The sequence below is a fragment of the Liolophura sinensis genome, chromosome 11 (genome assembly GCF_032854445.1).
Source record: "Liolophura sinensis isolate JHLJ2023 chromosome 11, CUHK_Ljap_v2, whole genome shotgun sequence".
Lineage (NCBI taxonomy): Eukaryota > Metazoa > Mollusca > Polyplacophora > Chitonida > Chitonidae > Liolophura > Liolophura sinensis.
Genome location: NC_088305.1, coordinates 4680242 through 4703286, shown reverse-complemented (window position 1 = coordinate 4703286; position 23045 = coordinate 4680242). Strand labels below are relative to the sequence as shown.

General features: G+C 39.5%; 1 protein-coding gene across 1 annotated transcript; it reads left to right on the top strand.

Annotated features, from left to right (window-relative positions):
* Positions 1 to 2874: 2874 nt before the first annotated feature.
* On the top strand, positions 2875 to 21939 carry LOC135477780 (PDF receptor-like). The gene is made up of 12 exons (XM_064757983.1): positions 2875 to 2994; positions 4632 to 4739; positions 5078 to 5244; positions 8516 to 8619; positions 10614 to 10779; positions 12160 to 12316; positions 15753 to 15813; positions 16397 to 16466; positions 16784 to 16869; positions 17720 to 17897; positions 20373 to 20510; positions 21853 to 21939. The coding sequence occupies exons 1-12, from the start codon at positions 2898 to 2900 to the stop codon at positions 21937 to 21939; spliced, it is 1419 nt and encodes a 472-aa protein (XP_064614053.1). The 5' UTR covers positions 2875 to 2897.
* The last annotated feature ends 1106 nt before the right edge of the window (positions 21940 to 23045 follow it).

The following is a 23045-nucleotide window of genomic DNA, read 5'->3' as shown; positions in this document are numbered from 1 at the left end:
TCAAACAACAGCGAATTGTGTTGATAAGATTTACTAGATACCATGACCTGTAGATATTCCTCAAATGTAAGCAAACAGAAATTAAACCAAATGTGAGTCCTCACCCATTATTTTCCGTTGCCTACCTTATGATTGTAGAATTTTTCATTCTATAATTCGGCTAAAAATGACAAAAATGAAAAGAAAACCAAGAGTATTTCACGTATGTTTTGTCAAAATGTGTTATGATTGAAAGAAATCAAAGACACAAGGATACCACAGTCTGCTAATCGGCGACGTCGCTAACTCAGTGGGCTTATCGGCGGCGTCGCTAACTCTGTCGGCTAATCGGCACCGCCGCTAACTTAGTTGGCTACTGCGTTTAAAAAAAAAACCAGTGTGAGAGTCACGCTGATCAGTTCCACTGAAAACTGTGCATGTCTGTCAAGATGATCAACAACAAAGAAAAACACTTTGTTACTCACTCTGATTAGTAAATGTGAAAACTGGTCTGACAGTCACGTTGATCAGTAATGGTGAAAAACCACTGTGAGAGTCACGTTGATCAGTGACAGTAAAAACCACTGTGACACTTATGCTGACCAGTGACAGTTAAAACCACTCTGACAGTCACACTGATCAGTGACAGTGAAAAACCACTGTGACAGTCACGCTGATCAGTGGAGATGGAAAACTACTATTGACAGACACGCTGTCAATATGTCGGTCCCAATGATCAATAATAAGCACGGTATTCAGTGACATTGAAGAACTACTGCGCCAATCACGATGATCAATAACGGTAAAAAATCAGTGTGACAGTTACGATAATTAGTAACAGTAAACATCCTCTGTGATTGTCACTATTATGGGTGATGGTAAAAATAATTATGGCACTCACGATGGTCTTAAACGTGAAAAAAAACACTCTTACAGTAATGATGATCAGAAACAGTGAAAAACCACTATGACAGTAATCAGTGCCGACAACGACATGCCAGTTTTAGCTTTTCATTACTAGATTTCACTTAGTCGTAAATGGTCAGAAATTACATTGGAAAGCTTCATTGTCAAATTATTTGGCCCTACTAGATTAATGTCTACACAAACATAATTATATGCAGATATAATGCTGGTTGATTTGGAGTAATGATTATCGCCGTTTTTTTTCAGCGAGTAAAAAATGTCGTGATCGCCATCGTAAAAGTGAAAATTACTTATTGCAGTGAGAATGGAATTGTTTACAGATTGGTAGAAAAAAGCAAAATTATTTACGCCATCGTGCGTCCGTTGTACGAGATCGTAAAATATTACGTTCTGTCACATGAGCAATGGCTACAATTTACTGAGTGACGATCTTCGCGATACTTGTATACCAACCCGATGGCTCAGCTGGTAGAGCGTCCACTTCAGGGGAAGTAGCTCGGTCGTGTCACACCAAAGACGTTAAAAGAGGAAGTTTTAGCTCCCTCGCTTGGCATTGCGCGTACATGCACTCTAAGGACTCTTCGTCGTCACATGACCAAAATTGTTAAATACGACGTTAAACCCTAAGCACTCACTCACTCGAAATACATGTAATCAGCCGATAATAAACCTCAATGGTTTTCCGGTGCAAACAATAAAAACATGGGACATTATTTTCCGTTTTTTGATAAATGTATATCGAACAGAGACGCCGCCTTGTGGAGGGAATATCTGCTTCTAGACAGATGTAAATGTAACAGCCACACATTTGTTGTATGCGGATAGCAATCTGTGTGTTACATTAAATCTCACAATTTCCAATTTATGTTTACATTTATTAAGGAGAACAGGGGCTTCCAGGGCTGGGTGCAAGCCCAGTGCAATGGCCCGTGAATCGATTACCAATGCGACCGCTGTGAGTTCAAGTCCAACTCATGCTAGTTCCTCTCCGATCTTAAGTGGGAAGGTCTTCCAGCTGTGCCCGGTTTCCTCCCACCATAATACTTGCCGCCGTCGTAAAAGTGAAATATTCTTGAGAATGGCGTAAAATACAAATCAAATAAATAAATTACGGAGGCTAAGGGGTTTAAGCACTTTATTCGCTAGCACAAATTGAAAACGCGTGTGTGTTTCGTGTCCTAAACCGTCAAGCATGGAGATATTTATTTATTTATTTAATTGATGTTTTATGCCGTACGCAAGAATATTTCAGTTATACTACAGCGGCCAGCATTATGGTGGGGGAAACCGGGTAGAGCCCGGGGGAAACCCACGACTACCCGCAGCATGAGCTGGACTTGAACTCACATCGACCGCATTGGTGAGAGGCTTCTGTGTCATTACGCTACGCTAGGGCGCTAACCAAATGAGCCACGGAGGTCCCAGCATGGAGATAGGTCACAGAGGTTTGATGATTTGGAGCAATTCGTTTGTCGTGAGGATAGATCTCTCAAAACAGTGAACTGCTTTTAGTTGGAGCTGAGCTCGTAGAGATTCTATCTATATACAAATAGAAACAGTGCTAGCGAAGTAGCCTTCCAGGTTTGCGTTTCTTTCCATTTTTAGGATTTATATATAGAAAGAGCTCTTTGGAGTAATTGGAATTTGACTTGCAATTTATAAATCGAATTTATCTGAGCACAAGACTTTCCGCGTAGTCAGAACCCGCCGGCATGAGAAGATGGGAACGGAGCGCGCTGTTCAGCTCTGCGCGGAGACGCCTGATTACAACGGCGAACTAGTAGGTGGGTTGAAAGGGCTAGCGCAGCACTTCTGCGATGTTCACACATTTGACATGTAGTGTGTTTGCGTGAAAGGTGTTGTAGTCCATGAAAAGCAAACCCTGTCGCTAAGCGATGAAGATGATGCGCTCAGCCTCCAATATATGTCTTGAACCCCATTTGGATGTGCCAGTTTTCTTGTTTTGCCAGGCGATTTCGTACGGCATTGCCATGGTGGAACACGATTACAAACAGCTTCTGGACATCAAGGACGAAGAGCAATGTATAAGCTCCCTGGGCGATGCAGTCTCACCACCGGACGATGGTTGTAAGTTTTGATTTTATTGTTTACCACGTATATTTTATGAATGCCTTGATTTGATGGTATATTGTATATTGCTGGTTGTAATATGGCGATAACTGTGCTTGTTTAAGATACAGAAATATTTTCTGTATCTTCGCCACATATGTTCGTAGGCCTACCTGTTGAAAGATTTCCAGGAGTGTTGTGTTGACAGTTGAGAGTTCGTAACAGTCGAGAGTTCGTAACAGTCGAGAGTCCGTAACAGCGAGAGACAGAGACGGAGTCAGACTGCACATTTTTTTCTTGTTTTTCTGTCTTAAAAATGGTCAATGCTACATTGTACGATCGTCATTTAAAACAAACTCTTTCCTAGTTTAGACATAATGATATAGCTCATGTATGTAATCTTTACAGGATAGTACACTCGAAAAATTAATTTGTTAATTTGACCAGAAAGTCTGTTGTGTGAGTGATGGTAGAATGTATTCTGCTATTGTAGCAGATTATTTTGTTAAATCTATCATACATATTCTATTAATTTAACATACCGATTCTATTAGGCTAACAGGATATTATGTTGACTATGACACAATATGGTGTTATAATAACAGAAAAAACATTGCCTCACCACTCAGACAGCAGGCTTTCTGTTCAAATTAACAAATTAACTTTTTATGAGTGTAAAGATTCCTATTAATAGCTGTCAAGGTATTTATCCCATTGCAGATACCACTTACACTGGTAATATTTCTAATCAGCACTAACACGCAGAACACGGAACCAAACGTCTGATTTATACAGTACCGGTATTATTATTACCGTAATGTTGTACAAGCACATTTTGGATGCAGACATCTGTTTGATAGCATTGCGGTTAAATACATCCCAGTATAGCATTGCATTACGTCCACACGGCATTGTGGATCGGAAACCCCTTGATTAATTTGATTTATTTTATTGCGGTCTCTTGACGTGCTGAAGAATGTTTCACTTAGACGATCGGGTATAGTTTTCTGGGTAAAAGAAACCGGGATGTTCGCGAGAGACAACCGATCTTTTGGCATGTTACTGACGAGCTTGTCCACATGTGACATAGGGATATGTAGACGATATTGATGGAAGACATTTGATCCTCAACCATTTTATCGGCGTCGTCGCCACCAATCACTAATGAGATAACATAGACACGTAAAATTTCTCATCACCCCTCACCTCACAATATCTGAAGCGCAAATTTTTTCGCTATCAACATGATCTGTATGCTAAATGGTGTACATGGAGATTTCGTTACAAGTTGCCTCAGTTACCGCGCCATGTTACCATGTAGTATTTCGTAATACAATGACGTCAACATGACGCCTATCGATTCCCAGTTCACTTCCCATGTTATTTGATTTATTTAATTGGTGTTTTACGCCGAACACAAGAATATTTTATTTATGCAACAGTGGCTAGCCTTACGGTGGGAGGAAACAGGGCAGAAACCCACGATCATCCGTAGGTTACTGCAAGACCTTCCAACGCACAGCAGCTTACTAGAATGCGTTGAAACATGGTTATTATGGGACGTGAAGTTGTATATGTACTCGACTGACCGTTGATCTTAATTATGTAGTATAACATGATCTTTAAAACATATGTTTACTGCTTTTGTTTTACAGATGTGTATTGCAACGCAACATTCGACAGCGTACTCTGTTGGGCTCCAACGAGAGCAGGAGAAATGGCAAGTCTTAACTGTCCGCCGATCTATTCATTGGATGCCACCAGTAAGTTTGTGTAATACACAATTAACTCTTGTGCATGAGACAAGTTTTATTATTCTTTTTTAAGTGGTGTGTAGGGGACCTCCGTGGCTGATGTGGTTAGCAATGACCCAGAAGCCGCTCACGAATGCGGACGCTGGGAGTTCATGCGTGAACACTAATCAAATAAATACATAAATATTGCCACCATCGACAAATAAGTAGTAAGGGTGAGAAAAGCTATAAATTCCATTCCGATAGCCTGGATTGAAGCCACACGTCGTGGTGTCAAGGCCGCTGAAATGCAAGCATGGAGTTTTGAAAAAGTCACTTATGATTTAAAAGTGTCATTTCTTTTTCAGAGCATGCCACCCGTCGGTGTGGAGATAATGGGATGTGGGACGGTCGGTACCCCGGTGATACAAGCATGGGACCCCAGGGATGGACCAACTTTGACAAGTGTTTTATACCTCAAGCGAAGATCCTCGTGGAGCGTTACTTCGGCAATAAGACAGAAGAGGAAGTTGAGGTAAAGTGTACGTAATTATATGGAGAAAACCACCGACGTTTGGCTGCTGATTGACGAAATTTCTGATGTATTACGAGCAAATAGGCACGTCGTAGCAGACCAATCAGAACGCCAAAGGATTTCAAAACGACCGCTAGAACCATGTAATTGTCCCCATGTTGTGAACAGGCATGCGTGAATTACTCTCTTAAACTAATCGATTTCTAAAGATGAGTTGAGGAAATTTGATTTTTGTCATAGATTTGATTTATACTTCAGAGTTGTAAGTAGCAAATGATTGCATCGATGCCAAGGTCGACACTATATAGGTAATGATGTAAATTGTAAATCCTGAAAGCTGATTTAGTGTTGATTAACTCGATACCAAACACTGATACACGGTGATGGAAATTCTACGACCTACATGCTTACCTTTCAAGAATTATGTGCTTGAATAGCCTATTACTTAAGTTGTGCTTGGAGAATTCTGTGTCTGTTGTACAGCCAATCAAGCATCTAGAAACAAGGGAAGGTGAAATAGAAAAGTGTGTAGAGAAGTCATGGAATTGACAACAATTCTCTTTACACAAACATTGCCATATACCCATCGTTATAAAGAGTATCACTGTCTTAACAATAACCCTAAACCATATCAGATAAACAAGCACCCTGGCGTGAAACTATGCCCGCTGCCTTTGCTGTAGATGCTTAAGTACATCAGATGAAAACCTGGGATTTCTTTATGCCACGTGTGCGTTACTTTGCATATGAGTGTTTATTACCATCCTTAGACATCTCATAATACAACCATGTTGTCGTTTATAAAAGATGTGATGGAATTGATGCAAGCTTTATGTACATTTCCATTATTTGCAAAAAAGGGTAAAAAAACGAGTCTTCAAATTCCTTATTCACAGAAAGTGACAATAAGCTTCTCTCTCAAAGAAAGTATCCGTTAAATTTAACAGAAAACCTGTGAATGGTTCTAGAATGTATTCCGTTATTGCAGTGGGTTATTTTATTAAATGTAACACACATATTCTGATAATTCATCATAAAGAATGTATTTAACTAACTAATATGATATTACCTTAAATATAACACAAAATTTGTTATAACGAGAGAATACACTCTAGTGTCATTGAGAAACAGATTTTCTGTTATACGGAGCAGAGTAATTTTTGAGTGTACTTGATATCAGCAATAGCCTCCACTCTTGGGTCAGTTTTCGCCATGTTTTCACCATGTTGCAATGCATTGTTAGATAAAAATATTAATGGATTGATGCAGTGAACGTGTTTTCCGTATTCTACCAATTGGTTCTAATTAAGTTGTCCCGTCAAACGTGCTACTTTACTGCCATCGTTTGTCGACGTCTTCCTGTATGCACGCCTTTACAGCCCTCCACCTCAGTCCTCTCCCCACCCCCAAATAAAAATTCCACTGCAGTGCTAGTAATAAGAATGCGATGGTTTTGGATTTTAGTCACAGTTTCGAATTCGTTACGCAGCAACGTTCAAATTGGTTCTAGAATCGGTGTGCCACAGACATCATTCCAGTAACTGGCCGCTGGCCTAATGATCACATGGTAGGCAGAAAGGCAGATGTTTTGTGTGTTGAATATATGTGCTAAGTTATTAAACATGGCTTCATTTCCTGCAGATTTGTCGTATTTTCACGTTGGTTTCACCAGCCATGTGATAAGATAGGCCCTTCAACTCGCTGTTAATTGGATGGGGAATAAGTCGCAGGCAGGGTCGGCATCCGGTAGCCGGATTTGGTTTGCCATAATTAGGCCTGAGAAGTAGAAAGCTTGAGATAGCAAGCCACTTAGGAATAATACAGACATGTTGTCCTTGTTATTACAAATTTCTGCGCGTTAATCCTGGCTAAATATGCGCACAAAATCAATATGAAAACTTTTGGTGCGAAGGTCAAAATGAACTGTACTCAGCCAACCCTAAGTTTATTATCTATTGAAGAAGTTTATAAATCTGCTACTTAATTTTATGTTTTTGACCAACATATCTTGTTTTTCCTTTATGGTAAAGCTGGCCATAGGGTTAGTATTACCAGATAATGACGATAGTGATCTAAAACTGAAACGGCTGGACATTTCTCAAATTTTCTCTCAGGCAGAAACCAAGGAACTTTTGTAGCTATTGCTAATCACGAGAAGATGGGTCCCAGCGCTTCCGCAGAAATGGGGTTAGTGGTGCGGGATGGTGGTGTGTGTGGAAGGGGGAGTAGATAGTGTCTGGTGTTTTGGGTACGTTGTTTTGGTAGGCCTTAGTTAATATAGACCTGCTGTGAACAGACACCGTTGAAACAAAATAGAAAGTCAACTAACCATCAAAATGACGTTAAACCTCAAGCAATCCAATAAATAAATTGTCCCGCTAACACCAACGAATCACATCTGCACAGTTTTGCCTGACGAACAGTGGTCCGGTCGAATCTTGCAGTTTTCAATACAATCTGAGCGGCCTTCAGAGACTGGTGACTATCTCCGGGGTAAAGAACCCTAATCACGTTAGGCTCTAGCGTACTGTCGTAATGGTTTTGTACCACCGGCCCCAGGCCGTGTTGTGAAGAAACCGATGCGGAGTTGCAAAGAATCGGTTGATGCTTGTGCTTGTCTTTGAATCGCTTATCGGGTGTTCATTGAGAAAAGCATATTCTTCCATGTGACAATAACCGATACTTTACAATTTCCTGCCAATAACCGTTCTGTATAACTTTACCGCTGTTTTGGAAGCTTTAGCTGTTGTATTGTAAAAACAGGTGGACAACAAGTTTCATTGACTTTGTCATTTTGGATGTCAAATACCACAGAACCAGACCTCACAGCCTTAATTGCACTTGAATATAGTGAAGTCATCACAAAGTAATTTTCAAAACCAAAAAACACATGTTGTATCTGATTTAAAAGCGGAATAGATTACACTTGCATTGAATATATATTAAATCGTCAACAGCCCTTACTTACTTGTGAGTCTACGTAGGAAAGACACCGAACACAACGCTAAATGCAAATACCGTTAGTGTTTACATGGGGTTGTTATGTTTTCTTTCGTCAAGTCATTGAACGGTATTTCTTTCATGTCTCAGCTGTAAGGTTCGAAAGAAATGCCTTGTTTCTGCTGTTCAGTTTTGTCGTTTTCTACGCACTGAAAAGTGGCGAGTCAGCTGCTTATAGCCGACTATACTTTCATATATATGTATACTTTCAACGAGTATGTAAAATGACTATGCAGGAGCCAGTGAATGTTTCTAACGTTTTATTTTCCAGGCCATGCGATCCACATTACGAGGAACTCGCACTCTGGACATGGTGGGATTAGTGTTATCGCTTCTGGCTGTCATCATATCGCTGTTAATATTCTCCTACTTCAGGTAGGACAACTGGCATTACAATATTATTTATTTATGTATTTTATTTATTTATTTATTTATTTATTTATTTTATTGGTGTTTAACGCCACTACTCAAGAATATTTTACTTATACGACGGGGGCTAGCATTATGATGGGAGGAAACCAGACAGAGTTTGGGGAAACCCACGACCATCCGCAGGTTGCAAGAGAGTGGGTGACTGCTTTACAACACACAGTTACTTTAAAGTCATTGGTTGAAACTCCGTCCCTGGACAGGAAATCCTCGGTCCTCTCCCCCTCACTTCCCCCGGTTTCTATACTATTTGTAACAATAAGTGAAATATTCTTGAGTTACCCTCCGGCCCCCTAAAATATGTAAGAAAACAAATGTTCAGCTTTTGTTTTCAAACCAGTGACTTCGTCAAATATCTGACTTAATTAAGCTAGAGTCATGAGGACGACGTTAAAGGAGAAGAAAACATAAAAATGATGCCAAAATCAGTTGAAAGAGTGTCTAAAGTTATTTGCAAATATGATCTTTAATATTTTTTGGATTTTTCTTTTTCGATGAGAAATAGGTATCTGAAAATATTGTTGTATGGTGGGTATTTGGGACCAACTTTTGGTATTTATCGCTGTTGCATAATAGTATTGCAATTAAGGATGTGATGCTTGTCTAATAAATTTATTTGAATGTAAATTTGTTGTTTATATTGAAACATATGCATTTAACCTATATTATTATAATATTTAGTAACACACTAAAAATATAAATATGATCCAAATTGAGGTTTAATCCATTTGTTAGCTGAAAAGAACAAATTCTAGTGCCAAAATGTTTATTAAACCTGTGTTACGTCCTCATTTATGACGTTATTAAACAAAGACTATAAATACCAAATGGTGTTCCCAAACGCCCCCCATGCAAAAATTATTTTCAAGTGTCTTTTTCTCCTTAAGGAAAAATCGGAAACAATATTGAAGACTACGTTTAGGAATAACTTTTCGCATCCTTTCGTCTTAACTTTTTTGTCATTTTTATGTTTTCTCCACCTTTAAATATCGATCAATCGATAACAAGAAGTTCACGTCTGTATTACAAAGCTTTGGCCGTATCCGTACAGTTTAGCCCTGAAACTCGTGGTACTATTTCAAGCCTTCTGAGTAATTTTAGTCCATTGACGTCTTATAAGTTGCAATCAACATCAGTGCATATTTTTTTACCTAATTCTGCTAAAGTCATGGTGCTAGGGGGCGTGTAAATTACTTCTATTGATGCATTTCCATGCACAGTTAGAATAAAACCCTGACTCGGGCAAATTGACACATGGCCATATTTCACCGGATACGTGTGCTATCACACTGTATGCGCTGTACTTGTTTTACTCTCTGTGCAGTACGTTTAATTGTATTTCTTATTGGTTATGCGGTAAATGCTCAATATCGAGAAGAAAACTTGCTGTACAATTGAATACAAATGCAGACATAAACGTCACAAGTGACCGTAATTAACGGCTTAAATTAGACCATATGGCAACACATTGTCGTCTCTGTTTTGTTTGGACTTGCGTTAATGTACGTTTTTTTTGTTACTTCAAATTAAAATATAACAAAATGAAAACCTAATAACTTTTGTAGTAAAAATGCTGGTGCACGTGGGCGCCAAAGTGGACACATTTGTTTATTTTTTATAATCATTTATTTTTCTTACATTCGTGACATTATTGGATCGGTCATAGTTATTTGCTGAAAGTATTTGTCAAAAGTTGGAATCATTTGTCTCATGAAAAAATAACAGCTAAAATAATGAATCAGTAAAAATGTTCCTGCCATTCGATGTAATATGATTCAGGAATCCGTATGTCGCATCCACGTGACGCACATCCAGCAAACTTTGCGCAAGTCCATTTGTGCAGAAGAGAAAATACTGAACAATGACTTTACTTCAGATCCAGCACGTTGTACTACAATCACAGACATTATACTAAACGTCTTGTTCATTTCATTCTGCAGGAGTCTTCGATGCCATCGAACCAGGATTCACCGTAATCTCTTTGTCTCCATCGGAATACAAGTTATTCTTCGCCTCGCTTACTACATCGACCAGCAGGTTGCCAGGACATCAGGCGGAGAGATTGCTGGTTCTGCGGTTCGATCCAGTGGCATCATCTTTCACGCGGTAAGCAACCGTTTTTTGTTTTTTTTGTTTTCATATTCGAACAATTTCCTGTCATTTCGTTCTTCTTTTTTGCGTGTGGGCCTCTGCTAAATCTTCTTTTCCAAAGTACATACTCCTTAAGCCTCCTTACGCTATTTTGGGCACTTGGAACCATATTTATCAATCGTCTTATGCCTTAAGTCAAAAATTCACAGAGTTACAATTACACAGTTTCGCTCTAGAGCGTTTAAAATTCGTGCTCTGATTTGTTTTACTGCCGAGCCATGTGTTTAATTTCAATTTGAGTTTTTCCTGTTCTGAGTTTGGCTTTCTTTATGACTTGTACTTTATGACTTAAGTGGTCAGTTACTTTAAAAATACTTAAGACTTAAATCGTAAATTGCAAGCGCGTTACAAACCAAACTCAGAAAATGCAATATCTCAAATCATGGTTGGTAGGCCTACATGTACATTGCACATTTAAATCTACGAATTAATCTCCCTGGAAGAAAACATTTTAAAAGTTTTGACATAAGTCTTCGGACGTTTGAATAATATCCGACCTTGGCTAAGGATAACAAAGGTATCTTAGACTTAAGATAGTCTTAACTTGTGATATTATTCCTCAGTAGTTACTATTAATACCTATTATTCCTGAACTTAAACGCACATTTTGATTTTCCCCATGAAGGTCTATGACATAAAGGATATTACAAAGTGAAGGTTGAATGCCATAAATATTGTTCGGGTGAAAGGTAGAAATGATAACCCACGAAACGCTTCGTATTTCTAATTCTCTTCATACGCGCTGCAGTTTCGTTCTACAGTTTTGAACGCAGTCTATAAGTAATCATACATTCTACAAGATGCTTAATGCTAATGCAATATAGGTATTTACTTAAATTAAGCACATGAAGAATTTCTACCTCTTTTTTGGCGAACTACATATTGCGTAGAACCGTACGGCCTTGTGATGCGGTCCGAGAAGATTTCAATGAATGTAGCAGACGGCATGTATAAAAGTAGTTCTGGCAAGGTCAACTGTGGGTCATTGGTCAAGGTCTTCAGCAGTGTACTAGAAAAATGTAATAACAAAACCAGTGAAGATATCATTTTTATCAGTGAAGGAAATGCTTGGATTTCACTGATGTATAAATAATAAAATTCTTAAAAATTGATGTCTAAGACAGCTTCGTGATCCTGGGGCCATTGTGACATTATCATTATCCACAGACAAGTTAAGGACAGAGCCCTGCGTATTTTTAGCACCAATGTGTTACCTAAAATGTGACTGATTTTCCTTTAAACCCTAGTTCTGACATTGCCATTTTGAAATTGATTTGATATACAAAAACTTTTTGTTCAACTATGTGTTAACAAGTGTGTGCTTCGTCTTTCCAGCCTATCGTGTGTGAGATCCACCTGGCGCTGTTAGAATACAGTCATACCGTTATGTTTATGTGGATGTTCATAGAAGGCTTCTATCTCCATAACGTCATAGCCGTATCCGTATTCTCCGGGAAGCCGAACTACAAACTGTATTACGCCGTGGCATGGGGTAAGTGAATATATGGTAGCAAACTCAATTATTTTATTATAAGAGCAGGACGCCGCGCAAGTTCAGTTAAGTTAGTGGGAAAAAAAAGTAAACTACAGGTTTCGTCATATATATTACAAAAAGAAAAGAAAACTCAGATTCATATAATCAAGTTAAAGTATAGGAAAGCGAAGGTGTAAAGGAAATCACACAAACAACTGAAAACTATGCGTAAAAATACTTTTTTTTTTTGATTTTTGTGAAGTATTGCAAGGCATTCAGATGTTTGAATTCTATGGTGGTCTTTACGAGCCATACTGACAATATCTTGGAACTCTGACATCACCTCACCTTTTTTCCCTGATGTTCGCAAGAGGGAAGGAATTTTTAAGAACATCATTTCACATCATTGATAAAAAGAGTTATTCTAACATTCAATGTCGTGATTACACTTGTAAACATTTCACATGACATCAGAGTTCCTAAACTCAGATAGTATTACTCATAAAGCCCATCTTATAATTCAAGCGCTTGAAGGCCTTTCACTCTCTTCACACAAATTTAATGAAATAAATGAAAGTATATTTATTCATGGATTTAAGTGGTCTATTAAATGACGCCTATTTTTGATTTTTATTGCTCTTGTCTTTTAAAAAGAAAAGAAAAAAAACCCTCCCAGATCAGTAATATCTGGAAAAAAAAGTATGTTCTCCGTAGTTTCTGTAGCAAACATTATTTTTTATTTTCTTCGCTTTACAGTACAATCTATCAACAGATAGAAAAGAAAGCAATGCTATACAACCTCGATGTCTTTTGGGATACTTTTTTCTGCCTAATGGCGACTCGGGTCCACGCTGAATTGGCCCGTGTTTAATGAGTACTACATGTACTTTATCAGTTTAATCAAAAAGACAAGAATGAACAGTATACTACAGAGCTTGATCCCAAACTGTTTTATGCGGGAAGTGTAATCCACTGAATTTCTGGTTCGATGAGAAGAGTTCTAGCAATACTTCACATCACTAGTTTGGTCGGCATTGAATAATTAACACGGAGACACAGAGAGACACAGAGAGCGTGGTGAATATAATGATCTTTAAAAGGTTACATGATAATACTTTAAGACACTAAGCAGTATTTGAGCGGAACACGGCAATATCTGGCCATTATTATTTATCCAGACTCTATGGAGTATTTCAGCGGAACACCCCATTAGTATTTCTCCCGACACTAACCAGTATTTGAGCGGAACACGGCAGTATCCGACCATTAGTATTTATACAGACACTAAGCAGTATTTGAGCGGAACACGGCAGTATCCGACCATTAGTATTTATACAGACACTAAGCAGTATTTGAGCGGAACACGGCAGTATCTGGCCATTAGTATTTATGCGGACACTAACCAGCATTTGAGCTGAACACGGCACTGTCCGGCCAGTAGTATTTCTCTTGACACTAACCAGTATTTGAGCGGAACACGGCAGTATCCGGACAGTAGTATTTATCATGTGTTTAGTGAATATTTACTCACTTACAAAAATCATACCACAAAATTATGATGACGATCAACATTCACTATTACGACGGCGACCAGTAGTATGGTGGGAGGAAACCGGCTAGAGCCCGGTGAAAACCCACGACCACCTGCAGGTTGTTGACAGACCTTCCCAAGTACGACCGGAGAGGAAGCCAGCCTGAGCTGGAGCTGAAATCACAGCGACCGCATGGTTACGATCAATAGAAGTGTATGAAAAAATTAAATTTAACTTTTTGGATAGAACCATGTTCCATAGGTATATAGTTATATTCAGTCCATTTGGTATTTTGTGTAAAGGTTTTCTTTAATTTTTTTGTTGTTTCTTGATATATAATTAGGGGAGGTTTAAATTTTTGTCTAGTCGATATGGGCACACTGTCTCGTTTTGACATTTTGACGTTACTCGGTGAAATGACAATGGCGGTTTCTTCTTGTACGCTTTTTTTCTAGTGACGCTACAAATATGGTGGCCTTTAATACATGTAAGGATACGTGCAGAAGGCAATGAATTTCTTAACGCCAATTCACACTATACTGTATATGGAGCGAACATAATGCACCATCAGGGTCATGACACTGTTATTTCATGACACTGTTGTTTTGTTATAAGAGAAACACGTGGATACAATCCACCAGACTACCTTCCCTTGAGCCTCGTACATGAACAAAGCCAATGATATTGCTTAAATGAAAACAGATCTAGGCCAATGACAGTTCGTCCCCCCCAAAAAGTCATCTCCCATGAAAGTTAAATATTTTCTCAGGGCTCCGTTATGTGATGTGGAAAGGTGAACGACTGATTGCCTCTTCCCAATGGGGAGAAAACATATAAATCAAAGGCAACCAAATCCACAAACAATTGCTTGGCCGAGATTAGATGTGGTCGCCGGAAAAATAGAGCAGCATTGGATTGCGTCGGCAAAGCTAAGTCTCTGATGAATACTACTATTATTTCCTCGTCCGATTCTGCAGTCGGGATCAGCCGTGTTTTCTGCCTATCCCTCTTTACAAATACAACCCATTACCGCACGCAGTGAACAAGGGTTAGACGAGCAACAGGCAACATTCATTACAGTCTTTTTACAAATCGCATGATGATTAATTGCCACTAGTATCGTTTTTCACGGTGCTCGTTAAAATGAAGGATGACGCTTAGATACACTAGCACCTTATGGATACATACGGGAATAAATCCGATCCTTGGAGAGGCGGCACGTGTTTTTATTTTCACCGCAATCAATTTGGGTAAAACTGGCCTTGTCGGTTTTTGATTGGCAAAGCCCCGGTAGAATACCCACTGTGCTTTTGCCTTGTATTTGTTTCGCAGTTCAGGTGTATGTGGCACATCCATCATGCAATTGAAAACCTCTTAAGTATGAAGTTAGACAGCAATCAAGTAACAGTAAATGAATAAATACATGAATAAATATAACACGCCGAAGGTGTTTTTCCTATGTCGTGAAGAACAAAATCTGATAACTGAAATCTCTCGACTCTGGTGACAACCAACCTCTCTTAGAATCGTTGGTTTGTCTGTGGTTCCTCATAGGAAGGTGGAAAATTCTTGAGTATGAAGAACATTTTACTTATACGACGGCGACCAGCATTATGGTTGGAGGAAAAGTGGGCAGAGCCTGGGGGAACCCTAAACCATCCGCAGGTTGCTGCAGACCTTCCCACTTACGGCTGGAGATGAAGCCAGCAGGAGCAGGACTTGACCTCACAGCTACCGCATTGGTGAGAGGCACCTGGGTCATCGTGCCGCGTCTGCTTTGTAGCCAAACATATCTTCGCCGCGAGTTCAGGTCCAACTCATGCTGGTTTAATCAAATACATTATGTTTTGACCTGTTCTCAAGTAAATCTTCAGAACAGTTGCTTTGGAGATGGTAGTGAAACACGTTTACCTTTTTTGCAGGTGTTCCATTGCCGTTCGTCGCAGCCTGGGTTTATGCCATGTCAACAAGCTATAATCAAAGGTGCGTGCAAAACTACTTTTATGAATAAAATTAATCTATTTACTTACCTGATTAGTGTTTAATGGGTTTGGATTGAGTGCCTAGAGTAACACAGACTGTCGGTAGGTTTCTGAAAACCTCTTGATCCACAGTCGAAGCCGTAATAGCAAGTAGTGGATTCGAACACTCGAACTCATTTTTCAAGGGCCTGATAGCTGCTACGAGGACTATAACCTATAAAGAGGTTGCACAGGTGACATCATTATACTGGAAACATTGAAGTCTGCCATACTGAGGTCCTGTTAACATAGACTGGTATAGCCACAGTACTCCAGTATGGCTGCGAAAAGTAGGACGCACAACCCCTCAAAATGGAATGAAATGTAATCTGTGATGAGAAGGAGTATGAATATGACGTGTCACGATATTCCGTTTAACACTTGTGGTTTCTGTAATGGCCATTCACAAAGCAACCTATGGACGTAGTTATGCTTACTACAGTGATGTTCCACCTCGCAAGATGGATTCAGAGTGAAAACCATTGTTCTGTTTTGTACACAAGATTACAGTTCTTGCATTCTGGTGATGTGCTTTTATTTTTCAGTTGTTGGGAACTGTATTATTACGATTTGAACATTTGGATACTGGAGGCCCCTCGCATCGCGGTCCTGGCTGTAAGTATACCCGGAATAGCTGAAGAAAAAGCAACCAGATGATTTGAGCGGGAACATCTATCACTATAGATGCATTCTTTTAAGTGATATTTTGATCAGATGATTTAAACAATTTTCCAGGTATGATCAAAAATGCATGAGACTCCAGTTTGCTCGCTGAATTAAACAAACAATATTGCCCTGTTATTATTTTCTTGTTGTTAACTGGAAGAATCGTCAGTATGACGTAAATCATAGCAAAGTGCGTGTATTTTTTACCTCAGCCGCATCAGCTACACAAAAATCCATGCATAATGCAAATCTCGTTTCTGTTTCAGATAAATTTATTTTTCTACTGCAATATAATTCGAATATTAATCTCGAAATTACGCAGCAGTTACAGTAACGAGGAACAGCAAGTCAGGTGAGTGATCGTTCTCCCTAAATCCAAACGTCCAATACAAGCATATGTTTTTCTTCTCAGTACTATTTGGAAGTAAATATAGATAAGGCACGTGGAATAATAACAGGTTATTGTCGCTGGGTTTGTTTTAGCTACCGTACGTACTCATTTTTGATTGATGACATGGGGATTCGGTTTTGGGGGATTCTGGTTGCTTCTAGAGCTTTATATGATAGATACCAGTGTGGTTGAAGTAAGAATCAGCCAGAATATAATGTTGCACAGTCTCTTTTGGATTCGTCTGGAGGTTGTGTCATTTGAACAGTGGCCGTGGTTGTGTCATTTGAACAGTGGCCGTGGTTGTGTCATTTGAACAGTGGCCGTGGTTGTGTCATTTGAACAGTGGTAGTGGTTGTGTCACTTGAACAGTGGCAGTGGTCGTGTCATTCAAACAATGGCAGTGTATATCTTTTATCAGTAGGCTCAAAACTATTCATCTAACTGCGTATTGATTTTGATATTCTGGTCGAGTTGATACCGCTTTATTTGCCTTGTTGTGAGGAATTTTCGAAGGGATATTATGTGCTGAAAATTTGTGTTTCATTTATGTTTATATTCTGAACTCTACGCCACAAATATTTTTGTATTCGTTACGCTCTGCTGCGTCTTATTGATAACGAACCTTGTTGTAATTATATTGTGTATAACCTAAGTTAGGACGAAATGGTATATTTCATAAAAAAGAGCTTTCATTTGTTTATGTCGTGGATTTGGGTAACATCTGACCATAACCTGACCAACGAAGTGAAAACTTCTTGACTACTATCTTCATCACATGTCAGATAAACAAATGAATATCTCTTATATCCAGGAAAGCTATGAAAGCAGCGATAATCCTTTTGCCGTTGTTGGGAATGACGAATTTCCTGGTCATGATGGAACCACCGACGTCAACAGAGGGTTTTGGTGCTTGGTCTTACATATCTCATTTTCTCGTATCATTTCAAGGATTCTTCATCTCAGTGGCTTATTGTTTTCTCAACGGAGAGGTAAGTCCAACAGAGGATATTCAATGGAATTATCTTTCTCCAAGTTTGACATATGTTCAATGAAGATATGTTTCTACAAGATAGACAAAGATTCAACGAAGATATGCTTCTCCAATATAGACATGCGTTCAACGAAGATGTGGCTTCACCAGGATAGACATAAGTTAAATAGAAAATAAATAGAAAATATGCCATCCAAATTTAACATACGTGAAAGAGGTATGCAGATAGTTAGGCAGGTAATGTCATGCAATGTCTTAACTTTCCAATATGAAAATTGTATGAAATATACAGCCAAGCATAAATCTATGTCAGTAGATCGGGATGTCATGCGTGATCTTGATCCTCTATAATTTTCCTCACAACTTCCACTGACATCTATTGCTGACTTATCAATATGTTACTGCAGTATTTTAACGTTTACCGGACATGATATGATGTTCGGTGCGGGTTTTACTACGTTTCAGACACCAGTAAATTTATCCTCCCCCAATCCGCCCAACCCTCGTCATTATAACTTACAATGAAAGCAACAGACGTAGTTTCCAGTTTCTTGATTCCTTTATAGTTGAATAAATGTTTGGAGCTCCAAATTAATGGCTCATTTGTACGGCATTCTAAGGTATAATTGACATTGCTTCAATTCTTTGGGGGCTATTGGGCGTGGGGGTTACCCGAGTTGCTGGTAAATATCTCAATTTAATATCTTTGCATCACAAAGTCTCCAATGATCACCGTCCAATTGTCCTGCCCATTTGTCCGGTGCTTGATGAATGGTGCTGGTTTTCTCAGGGAGATTTGTCTTGTTTCCTCAGCATGTAAACCAAGCCGCCGTCACGTAAACAATATGGTTCTATTGAGATCGAAATATTTTGTCGTTAAAGGCGTTAAAGTCCTGCTGTACATTGTGACTTGTCAAAAATGTTAGGCAATTTTTATTGACATTGATTTACCGATCAGCTGTTTCACTGTGTTCTGGAGTTACAAATGACACCCCTTTCCATCAGTGAACTTCTGAAGTACACCAACGATCAGCACCTAAGTTTTCTCCATCGTTTGTCTTCTTTAAATAACTTTTTATATAATGCTATTTTATGTTACTAGATATGTAACCTAGTTGCCTAACATTTTGAACAGGTCAGGGCGTTTACAGTGGAACTATTTTATCTTTAGCGACAAAATAGCTCGAACTCAAAACACCCATATTCGTGAAAATAAGAAAAAAATGCATAAATAAATGCATTATGACGTCATCACCAGTATACCTGGAAATGCGATTGGTTGTTCTGCTCTAGGTTCACGTAACGTTGAATAGGTCAGCGTTCAAACTCCGCATATCGTCCAGGCGGGATGTGCGATCGAGCCGTCTTGCAGGTGAACAGGTCCAGATGGTCTCTGAGGTACTTTTGGGTGACAAACTACAATATCCATCCATGTTACCTGCTGTTGTTATAGTGGATCATTCACCTGCACTTTAAACTGGGCGGCTTTATGGCCTGAATATTGAGGCACTTTATTTGTGGGTCTTGTTTAATATTGTATTCTTTGGAAAAAATTTCGCACAAACTTGATTATCCACATGTGTATCAGTGGAACGCAAATGGTTTACCACAGATACGCGTCAGTGTGGATGTGTTACACAAGTGACACAAGTTGCGTACTGCAGAAACACAAAATTATGTCAATGTGAATCTTTACACAGGCCTACCCCTTAGAACACAATAGTTTTTTTTTAACAGAATAAAGCCATTGTTGTGTCAGTGATCCACGCATTTATAACGGGTCTTATACAACATTATGGGGTACACTGACAAACATGTACAAATAGGAACTGTCTTTCCTGACCAATGTTTCTACCAGATTGGCCGCATTTCATTAAACAAATGCTACCATTCGTCTACAACTTACACTCTCCTCGCTACAATGGTTTTGCTTTCCATTCTCTAGACTTTAATATTTGAGGAAGACTTCGAAAGAAAACAACTGACTGTGGAATACACCAACAACGACAACAAAAATTGAAGACTGATTTAGATACAGTTTTTATACAGTGTACTGATCTGAATGTTCCTTTTTTTGGCCTCACTTTTAACGCATTTGTCGGAGACGAACCTTCCCTGAGTAACGTCATTGCACATGTCCACATGTTCAAGTCCACAAGTACAAGTCTTGCCGGGAAGAGGACATACCCAGCCACACATCTCACATTTGCAAGTTCTTCCAGCTTATCTTTTCTATATCTTTCAGGCGAAATAACACACCACGCTTGAAACATTAGTATGCAAATTTGCTATCTTTATTGATTCAGCAAGCCTCTCTACGACTCTAGGAAATCAAAAAATAAATAAGAGAAAGCCTCAATATTCTGGTGACTCAGGCAGCCTTAGTTTCGCTCCCCGTTTGAGGCCATTCGTTGCATGTTAATGATGCATGCGAAACGTGCAGTAAACGAAGACTCTGTGTTTGCTTGTGTAGGTTCGTCTGACCCTGAGTAAGCGCTGGGAGCGTCATTGCCAGCATCTGCCAGCTCATGCGTCCAGCAAGCGGAGGCTCAGTCGATCTCTATCCATCTTTACCTCCTTTACAGAAGTCTCGCACGGCTCCTCACAACAGGTACTCACGACCACGTGATCCTCACATCTCCCGAACTGATGGATTGCTAGTCCTAGATTTCCAATCACATTGTCTGTGTTCCCTGTCAGCTTTCAGCAAAGATTCAACCTTTCCTTATTCCTGATACTATAGTGCTTTTTTGTGAGTGTCACGTGATGTCTAATTTCTCTGGACCTTCCCAGCAACCACATGTTCGTAGTCCTATCTGTTCATTTGATTGGTGTTTTACGCCTTATTCGACACTTTTTTCACGTCTACGTGGACAGTCGCCCTTACGGAAGAAGAAAACCGCAGTGCCTAGTTTAAATCACAGAGCTTTGGCAAGTCACTGATAAACTTTACCCCGTACAACTTACGCCTAAGGTGTCCAGCAAAGTTCATAATATCACCACACCAAAGTGCGCCGTCCACCACACATTACGACCATGAATCCAAAAATAATGGATTCCAAGTCGGAGAATATTGTGGTCCTTGCAATTGAAACGCAAACACTTCAACAACTCAGCCATCACCAGCTTACCGCAACCTCATGTATTCTTTATCTGTGGAAATCTAAAACGAAAGTGAAGCTTTTGGTCACCTGATTGCTGTGGACAATTTAAAAAGGACGGCTTACTGGCGCTGGATGTGGAGGACGTTTGATGTCGTCAGGACTTCGATGATTACCAATTATGCCAAATCTTCCCCGCGTGATTCGCGTACAAAGGCTCATTAAATTCTGAAGGTTGAGAACCATTCCTTAGGGGCTTGTGAGTGTCCACGGATAAAGTCTACCACAGACACCACAGCGCTCTCCGGGAAAAGACGCCATTAGCTGGCTGGATTTGTAGTTTAGGCATAGTTTAAAAGCATTGCAAGTGCTTGTGTGTATAGAGCGTTACACAGCCCCTGCACTGATTTCTTAAGAAAAAAAATTAACTCCCAATGGCTGTGTACATGTAGACTGTGTCGTAGCCTCGTCATGTATATCACTTGTGAAAGTCATTGCAATCGTTTGTTTCTGTCTTTTACCCAAGCATGCTTCTGAATGCATGAGTTTCTGAGTAAATTTCATTTCTTGATCAGTTATTATTGGTGTAGAAAGTAAGCATATAAAACAACGACCTATTAAATGTTTCTTTCGAAATATTCAGGTAGATCGTTGATGTACATTTTTTTTAATATACCATCGTAAGAAACATGTAGCTTTTAACAATACACCCAGTGTGATGTGCCGTACACACCGAATGTAAATATGTTGATATTAGACGGTAAATTATGAAGCTAAGTACAGATTTTGATTGATCTTCTAAATCCTTGCTTGAAATAACCAATTAAACTGAAGTGCTTTTTGTTATTCCAGAACAAATCTCGAACACCATCGACAGGGAATGGAGTTCCTCTGCTGAGAGATTTGGCGACTATCTCGGAATCGCACACGCGTATTTAAGACTGTCGGGCTAGACTTTCATGTTGTGCCCATTAGGAAGGAGTGACGAGTACGGACAACCGCTTCCGGCGACAACAGGCTGTTCTCTTACAAGATTTGCCAAAGACGCTCGAGCTCCTCGCCTTCTCAGTGTGCAAAAGAAATAGGCTTGGTTTAATCAGTGGCCTAGGGTGGAACTGGGCTCGGGTTGACCGAGACAGTAGATATAGACCCTAAAGCCTGGATTAACACGGATAGTGAATAGATGGAAGTATTAAAAAGTAGTGCCTTTGGACAGTGCACTGGCATAACTCCCAATGAACAACAGTGATCATAGTACAGTGCAGGATTTATTTAAAATACGCTTTTCTATTATTTTTTGGCTTCAACAATCAATCAATGCAGATAGATGAAATGTGACTGCATTTAATTGTGTCGATAAATACATTATTCCGAAGGGGAAAATTTGTTATGAAATAACAAACTTTACGTTATCAGAGCTGTTCAGTCTCAGACTGGTTACTTGTTAGTGATACTGGACAGTGATATTTCAAATGCGGTGCCTCAAAGGAAAGTGAAGATTTCAGATCTGCGACAGCAAATCATCTTTTCCGTTTAAATCTGTCTTAATCAAAAGACTTGATTTAACCTTTAAGGCCCTTTGTGACTTAACAAGGATTTTCGTTGCAAGCTGAGACATTTTCTAATGGGTTGACTTTCCCTCAGAACCGACCCTTTTAGGTAACATGGTGTTGAGCTCTGTGGATGTTGCAGGGTGATCTTGTTGTATAGAGTGACCTGGATCAGAACTACGAAGCACTGACTTAATCAAATATCCCCGGGGCTTCTATTTCAGTACATCTGGCGATGAAGTTCAGCCTGTGATGGGCTGTTGTCTCTCTGAGCTTTATCCCCTTAAAACTAGTTACGTTTACATGCTTTGCGGAGCAGAATTGCACGGCATGATGAGTTTAACTCTGATGGCAAATGGGGCTACTTAGAATAAATCATGCCCGGCAGAAGCCATTGGTTGGTGCTGAGTACAACGCCAAAGATCTCGACTAAAATCGTCCGTACGTATGTCAGCGTAGTGCCTAAGCCATCGGTAGGGATACTCTCTCCATAAG